The 8940-nt window shown below is 36.7% G+C and overlaps 1 protein-coding gene across 1 annotated transcript; it reads left to right on the forward strand.

The window, feature by feature from the left end:
- Positions 1-361: 361 nt before the first annotated feature.
- LOC104416982 (increased DNA methylation 2-like) lies at positions 362-1222 on the forward strand. Its single transcript, XM_010028308.2, has 2 exons — positions 362-875; positions 990-1222. The coding sequence occupies exons 1-2, from the start codon at positions 362-364 to the stop codon at positions 1220-1222; spliced, it is 747 nt and encodes a 248-aa protein (XP_010026610.2).
- Positions 1223-8940: the final 7718 nt, after the last annotated feature.

Consider the following 8940-nt stretch of genomic DNA (forward strand, 5'->3'; position numbering starts at 1 on the left):
ACGCCGTATTGTCTTGCAGAGTCTGATTGAAAATGGCTCAACTGGTGCTCCTGTAGGCAAAGGCACGATGACTAATGACAAGTGCTTCCTGCTGACGGTCATTATTGCAACATACTTTGGGCCTCATCTCCAAGGGGAAAGGCCAGCCCACAAGTCGGCGATGCAGAGAATACGCGAGAGGTTGCCACAGTATATTCCCGATCAGCTGGCTGGCTCCGCGATGGTGGTGGTACAAATGGTGCACGCACACTATTGTATACTCAGGAAGGCCAGTCAATCTGTCATGGTGGCCCTGCCTTTGTTACTCAAGTTCTTCTGCGACATGCTTCCAGCCAGAATGCTTGGTCCTGGTTGAGCCAGAATGCTTGGTCCTGGTTGCAACAACCTGGAGTTCATCAACTTCATTCCAACCAACCTGCACACTTGTTTGCATGTCGAAGAGCGATTTATGGGAATAGATAACATCATCTTCATGGATAACCCGACCACCTCTTACCTCTGGAAAGAGGTTGTTGCGAGGTTTAAGACTGTGACTGGGCCGCAGGATTTCGTTCTGGAGAAGGATGCTGCAAAGCTACCTAATTATGTCACCGATGAGGTGTTCTATGAAGTGATAGCACGAGAGGGGCGTTCAGAGGGACAACCTCATTTTTCCGTGCCCTGTCGTGGTTCTCATGGAAGAAAATGCAACATCAGCGTGGCGTTTTCTCCGCTCAATACGACAGGTGCCGCTGCCACCTGTAGTGCTGGAGTTGGAGTGGTTTGGAATGCAGAAGTGAAGCTTGCAGGATCCATCACAGGGCGTGTGACCCTTGCAGAGTTTGAAGACTATTACCTGTTTAACGTTTCACCTCCAGGGGTCAGAATAGATCAAAGTAAGTCTCCGATGGCCTAAAAAACATCAATATTTGTAGGTGAAGAAGCTCATTACTAAATTTTGAGTATTCTCCATTTGGTTGATTCTGATTAACATGGTGATGTATATATAGTGGAAGCTGCAGCCTTTAGCTGTGAATTCAACATGGATGGCGAGGTCTTGATCGAAGGAGAGATTGCGACAGGTGGGAACACGGTTGAAAGCAGAACAGGAAACCCTTGTCCACCTGGACACTTCTCTCTCCGTTTTCAGCTGCCCGGTTCTGTCTATCCCAGACGTGCCAACTGCAACTTTCGCTCAGATGGGATTTTCGAAGGAATTGTTAAGAAGCAGATCAAAAATTGATGACTTGCAGGCAGCTCCGGTTTGTTTTGAAAGAATGTAGGAAGTTACCGTAACTTGATTAGACACAGATCGTGTCCTATGTTTGCTCCTCTGTACCTTTTCCACTGCAAATATAATACAAACAAAGAATGGAATACAATTGCAAATAATTATGTTTACTGAATTTTCCATAATGAACTACATTTGACTCTAAATTCTACTTTGATTATAGTATTGAAAGAACTTATTCAACTTTTATCTTAGTATATGCTCAAGGCAAACAGAACAATCCAATATTATTGATGAAAAATGATGTGGGTATCTTTCAAGTGTCAAGCTATGTGCCATTGTTCACTTGGGGTGTCAGATGGGTGGGTTAAGTCTTGTTGAAAATAATTTGACCCACATTCACCCATTTTCATGCAATATATTTTTAATGACCCAAACTTAATTTGATTCTGAGCTAACCCATACCCGACATAACCCATATTACTAAAACACATCCATGCTTAAACTTAACTATAAAAATAAATACCAACTCATATAACTCACTTTAAGCTCTTCCGCTGTATTTGATAGTTGAGATAACATTTATTATATTTTGCATTTGATGCTTATTTAAGATAGGAGAAAGTCGGATATAAGGGGAATATAAATCGAATAAAATTATCTCATGGAAGAGGTGGGTTTAAGGTCCATAATAATAAAGTTATTTGTCTCAAATAACAAAATTTTTTATATTAATAAATTTGAAATATTATTATGAATTTCAATATAAGAAATTCAAAATAACAAAATATAACAATTTATTTATTTTAATTTAAGTAAACCACAAGGATAAATGTTGGGAAATTATTAAAGGAGTCAGTGGTTTTGTTTTACTTTTCCAAACTTGACAAGATTGAAAGTTGACAAGTGGATTAAAATTAGGTGGTATATTAATGTGAGGAATGCCGGTACGAAAGTCAAATTAAGGTTGATAATTTTGGGTAAAGTTAGTAACTTTCATGGCATTAATAAGCCATAGAAATAAATGAAGGTAGATTTTTAAACTAATTGGTAGTCTTTGAAGCACAATGATATATAGGTTAAAACATTGTTGAGTGACTAAATTAGTTGTTGATGGATGTGGTACTTTTTAAATTAAGGTTGGTAATTTCTTATAAAAGTAAGCACTTGGCGTTGGTAAGGCACATGAATAAATATTTGTAGATAATTAAGGTGGCTAGTTATCTTTGAAGCATACAGAAATGTCAGTAAATTTCAAAGCAAGTGAGATAAAAAGTTGGTATGTGACTAAAATTAGTTAGCATCTTAATACGACAAATCATGGTAAATCAATCAGACTAAAGTTGGTAATTTCTAATGAAAGTGAGTAAGTTCAAAGATGTTGATAAGCCATGAAAATAAATGTTGGTTCGTTATTAAAGTAGTTGATAACCTTAGAAGTATGAAGAAATGTTGTCGCTTCTTTTACTATTAGGGATTTGATCCCGTGGTAAAGGCATTTCCGTGCTTTCGGCCAAGAAATTAATGGTTGTGGATTTAATTCCTATTATGGGGAACTCAAATTAAGTGGGAGCTATGGTAGTGAATTATTTTACTAGTTCATTATCAGGTAGTCCGATAATTACTACCGTGCATTTGGGTTATAACAAAATCATAATTACTTTGCATAAGCAAGTAAGGTGAAAAATTAGCAAGTAACTAACATTCGTTGGTATTTTAATGCAATGAATGCTATTGCATAAATCAAATCAAAGTTGCTTATTTTGAAAAAAAGTTAGTAACTTCAAAGATATTGGTATGTTATAAAAATAAATGCTAGTACATAAAGTATATGGTAATGTTGGAAGTATAAAGAAATGTACATAATCTTCAAAATCCAACGAGATAAAAAGTTGATAAGTGATTAAGATTAGCTCGTCTTAACATGACGAATATTGATATTCACTTCTAACATCCATGGTGTTGGCAAGTCACAAAAATATACATTGATAGATTTGTAAGATATTTGGTAATTTTTGAAGTATGAGAAAATATTTGTAGTTGTCAAAACTTGTTGGTAAGTTACAAACATAGGACCAGCTAAATAAGTTATCAAGACATTTTTTTGGTCTATTGTGACATTTAACTTTCACCAACCATATTACCAATTTACCCACATGTAACTTGTACAGATTTTTATCCATGAAACGCCAAAAATGCCTATATGGGTCTGATCTCAAACTATGATATTCCTTACTCCCGATATCATAAGACATGATTTGAGACAAGAGACTCCCATGAGTATGGATTCGAGGTAAGTGAACAAGCAATCATAAGTGGGAGAGCAATAAAAGGAAGAGGCTGGTTTCATCCTTGTAACAGAAAGCGTATGTCAACCATTCACAATTTTTACATTCTTGTCATTCCTATTATTCACATGACTCTTATCCTATAAATGGGCAACACAAGTAACCAAATTTTCTCCTTTTCCTGGAAAAACATGTTATTAAACTTGAATGTCATTTCGATCAAAAAAAAAACTTGAGTGTTATATTTGTCATTTTCATTTGTCAGAATTCTATCGTTCTAAAAAATTCCTCTTTTATGCTTGGTTTTATTTTTGATATACCTTGTATAGACCTTGTATAGTTATTTACTTACATTGGCCGTTACCTTTTATGGTTAATTGGCACAACAAATTTGCACCCTGACCTTACCTGATACAGTTTGACAATGATCAAGTCAACCCCGTTAACGTAATAAAACAAAGCACGTTTGGAAGAATCGAATGTAAGCAATTCATTTAAATTGATTTACCTAGAATAGAAACAAATATCTGATTATGCTCAATAGAATGGGCTTATCATTAAATGGATTTATTACTATGAAACCTGTTTATTTTGGTTTATGAAATTAAGGACTTTCTGGATTTTGTAGATTTTGTTGATATGATTGACCGAATCTAACCTCATTTGGACCTAATATGTAATACTAATAACAAACAGGTGGCTTCCATGTTTTAGTCAGCAATGGGACATTCTGGGCACTTCGATCGGCGCTGGATTAGGAGTGGACGCATTTGTTTTCGTAGCTGCCACCAGCTGTGTCATGACTGCTTTTATAGATTGAATGGATTGCCCAAGCGCCAAAAACCTTTCTACTGATTTATCATGTCTAATTTTGGTTTTGGACAGAAAACAAATTAGGAAAGATTTATTTCAAAACCATGATGATTTAAACATTGTTATTAGATTGTTTACAAATCTTTACACAACTTGAATTGGGATATAAATGGATATGCAAAGAGAATGGGAAGTCTTTTTAGAAAACCGGTACCTGTAAAATTACATGGAAATGGAACACGTAGTGTGGTGCCTCAAAAGGGTCGCAAATATATTGAAAGTCTTCTTTTCTACAAAATCGGACAAGACAATCAATTGGCTCATTTTGAATGGTTGGAGTTTGGGCACACTCCGCGGTGATGTGAGTCATGATGTTATATATAACTAGGCTTGATTCGAAGCCTAGAGGTTGAAAGGTTGCAGACTTATCATATTCACCTAGTTAGGATCGTTGAATAAGTGAAGCTAAGCGGATGAGTTTTTCACCAACAACGGTAGGTCAAACCACGGCCGTCGTGAAACCATTTGATCGTTTTTCTAGTCCAAGGAATTTAATAGGTGCCATCCAACATTGGTAGTGAGTGCATATCACTATGATAGAGACGAACAATCCAATGTCAAAGGAGGTTAAATTAAGGTCGGCTATTGCAAATAATAGCTAGTAACTTTGAAGATATTGATAAAATACAATAATAAATGTTGGTAGATTATTAAAGTAGTTGGTAATCTCGAAAGTATAAATGGATGTTGGTACTTTTAACAATATAAAAATGTTGTAAGCGTCTATAATCTACTGGTGGCTTGATATGATGAATGTCGGCGCTTGATTGAAATTAAGGTTGGAAATTTCAAGTAAAAGTTCATAACTTGAAAGGCATCACTAAGCCACAAGAATAAATGTTGGTAAATCATTAAAGCAGTTCGTAATTTTGTCGTTACTTTTCAAAACCTAACAAGATAAAAAGTTGATAAGTGGTTATAGTTAGTTAGTATATTAATGTGAGGAATGTCGTCAGGACAATGAAACTAAGGTTGATAATTTTGAATAAATTTAGTAACTTCCGCAGCATTAATAAGCCATCAAAATAGATTGTAAATTTCTAAAGCAATTGGTAGTCTTTGAAGTACAAAGAAATATGGGTAAAAAATTGCTAAGTGACTAACTTAGTCGCTAATCATTTTTTTGGTACTTTCAAAATTAAGGTTGGTAATTTCTTATAAAAGTGAGCACTTCTAAGCCGTTGGTTAGTTAAAGTGGTGAGGCATGAAAATAAATATCCGTAGGTTTTTAAAGTGGTTAGTTGCCTTTGAATCAAAAGAAATGTTGGTGCATTTTAAAAGCAAGCAAGATATAAAGTTGGGAAGTGACTAAAGTGTTGGCATCTTAATTCGATGAATCATGGTACACCAATCATATTAAGATTGGTAAATTTGAATGAAAGTGAGTAACTTCAAATACTGTGATAGGCCACAAAAATAAATGTTGGTACATTATTAAAGTAGTTGATACTCTTGAAAGTATGAAAAGATATTAGTCACTTCTATTGAAATTTTTTTTACTAAGTTTTGTAGTTGACAAAGCTTTTTGTTTCCCTCATCTATGATTTTGAAGATTTTTTGAAAACCTTTTCTAGAAGCATATCTCACTCTGATGAGCCTAGAATGAGATACTGTCTAGAATGAAGAAGAGTCCAGCATAAGACTTAATGAGTTTGTGATGCAGATCTAGATTGAACTTATTTGGAAGTTATTATACAACGTCTAGTTTCCTGGTAAATGACTTTACTTTCCATTTATATGAAGACTGATTGAATCAATCACAACTTGATGAAATCAATTTAGAAGATAAGTTCCTTTATGAGATAATCAGAATCAAGTAGAAATTCTATTCCTATTTTCAATGGCCACATGATCCCTTTGAAATATTCGATCCAATGGTTTAATTGGAGGAAATTCATCCGGAGAATGTCAATGGCTAGTATGGCGTGAAGGAGTTTTTAAAGGAAGTCATTCGGTTAAGAAGAAGGGGGAATGTGAATTCAAAATTCCAAAGTTTAAAGCTACTCTTATTTATTTGTCTTCGTTTGTGAGCATTACAAGTGTGATCAAGAGAGAAAACACAAAAATAGTGTTGTAGTGAGTTAGAGAGAGATCTATCACTGAGTGTTTATATTCATAAGTTATAATTTTCTGTTGATCCTATAGTGAAATCAAACCAGTAGGCAGTTAGTGCAGGGGAGTAGATGTAGGGCTGATCTAAGCCAAATCACTATAAAATTCATTTGCAATTTTTCTTCCCTTAACTCTGTTTATTTTAAGTATGTTGCTTACTTGTTGTTTAGAAATCTAGTGTCTCTCGAAACTGTTTCTGTTCCTCTTTTAAACTTAACAAGACATTTAATTTTATTCTACAACAGTTTGGTAAAATTTCTTTAAACACCTATTCACCCATTTCTAGGTGTTAGATCTAGCTACATCAACTTCTTTTACCACTAGGGATTTGTAAAGGCATTTCCATGCTTTCGTTAGCTTAGAAATTGATGGTTGTTGATTTGATTCCTGTTATGAGGAACTTAAATTAAGTGGGGGCTTTGGCAGTGAATTATTGTACTAATTTTTTTTTTTTTTTTTTTTGGTGAAATGTAAGAAATATATGGATAACTTTGGACAAACAAGAAACAGCGTCAACTTACACTCTGACCGCGCAGCAGGAAGAGTGGAAGGGAGTTGAAGGGAAAAACAAAAGAAAGAAAAAACGCCCACAACCTGGGCCGAGGCAAATCCAAACCTAGCAAACCTCTACTACATGCTTAAAAGCGGGACGAGAGAACTAGGACGGTACAAAGACAAGCACCAATAATAACAAGCAAAGCTATCGAGAAAAGACCGAGGGGTCGAAGCCCCAATTCCTTTGAAGTCTTCTATTTCTTGGGGTAGGAGGCACATTCTTGAATGAGAGAACTTTTTCCTTGACAACTTTGATCAAATGATTTTGAGAGCCGACTCGGAAACGGTTTCTCCCCGAAAGATGATACAATTTCTCTTCTTCCAAATTAGATAACACAGAGCTCCAAAAGAGAACCTCGCAATTTGGTGGGAGAAATACTTACCCAATAAAAACTTTAGAGCCCAAGTGGAGGTCTCGGTCCACGGTTTGATTCTCCAAGGTAGGTTGCACCTAGAAGCCTAGAAATAAGCGAGGGTAGCAGGGGTTTGATAGTGAAAGAAAATGTGATCAATAGAGTCCGGCTGAGTTGAGCAAAAGGCACAAATCGAGTAGTCAATCCTACCGTAAGAAAGTAGGAGTGATTGAGTCGGTAGGCGTTTCTTGGCAATAAGCCATAACAGAAATTGATAACGCGGCGCCAATGCATTATCCCAAACCAGAGTCGCCCAAGGACCTCGATCTTTTTTAACTCTAATTAAATTCCAGGCCGAAGCAATTGAAAAAAGGCCCGAAGAATTACCGCACCAAAGGAACCGGTCACGAACATTATAAAGCGCTAGCAAGGAGAAGCCTCAACTTTCCAGGCGGGATTTAAAGGTCGGGGCAGAAGTGTACAATTCAGAGACAACTGCCTTCTTAGATAAACTTGAGTCCTCCATTACAGTGGAAGAAACAATTGCGTCCAAAGGACCACACGGAAGCCAGTTATCATGCCATAGAGATGTCTGCATTCCGTAGCCAATTTTCCAGCGAAACGACTGGTGAAAATAGGGCATAAGCTGCAAGATTTTTTTTCCAAGCCCATGAGCATAAGGTTGGTTGAGGAGAAATCCAGAAATTCACTCTCTTTAAGAAATTTGAGTGAATCCAACGACACCAGAGTGACTCCTTATCAGTAAATAGGAACCAAATGTATTTGAGCAAGGAAGCTCTATTGCAATCTTTAAGGTTTCTAATAGCCAAGCCGCCCTAAGATTTTGGCACGCAAATATCTAACCACAAGATTGTGGCCCCGCCTTTTCCCAGGGTAGAACCTTTCCAAAGAAATTGTTTCAAGATGCGCTCAATATTCAGAAAAACAGCAGCAAGTAAAGAAAAGAAATTGGCCCAAAATGCCTGAATGGAATGGAGAACGAACCTTATAAGTTGGAGTCTCCCCGCAAAAGAGAGAAACCGATGAGCCCAAGATTGGACTCTTGCTATAATACAGTTGAACAACTCAGTGCAGTCGATCTTGGTCAATCTAGAAGAGATGATAGGAACCCCTAGATATCAAATATGGAGTTTGCCTTCTTGAAAACCAAATGCAGATAGAATATTCCTCTAAAGGGAAGAGGAGCCCCTCGATAGGAAAACATCACTTTTGTTTCTGTTCGGTACAAGATTGCTCCAAGAGGAGAACGTGTCAAGACTCCTTTTAAGCACTGCCGCCGACTTCCAATCCGCACGGCAAAACAGGAAGACGTCGTCAGCGAAAAAGAGGTGGGAGAGTCTCGTAGATTTACATCTCTAGAAAAACTTGAAATCTTTGATGAAGGTCCTCAGATTGATGATGCCCAAAAAAACTTCCATCACAAGGGTAAATAGATAAGGAGACATTGAATCTCCTTGCCGGATGCCTCTACCACTAGCAAAGAAGCCATGAAGCTCCCCATTGATAGAGATAGAGAACATAGGCGTGC

This window comes from Eucalyptus grandis, chromosome 8 (genome assembly GCF_016545825.1).
Source record: "Eucalyptus grandis isolate ANBG69807.140 chromosome 8, ASM1654582v1, whole genome shotgun sequence".
Classification (NCBI taxonomy): domain Eukaryota; kingdom Viridiplantae; phylum Streptophyta; class Magnoliopsida; order Myrtales; family Myrtaceae; genus Eucalyptus; species Eucalyptus grandis.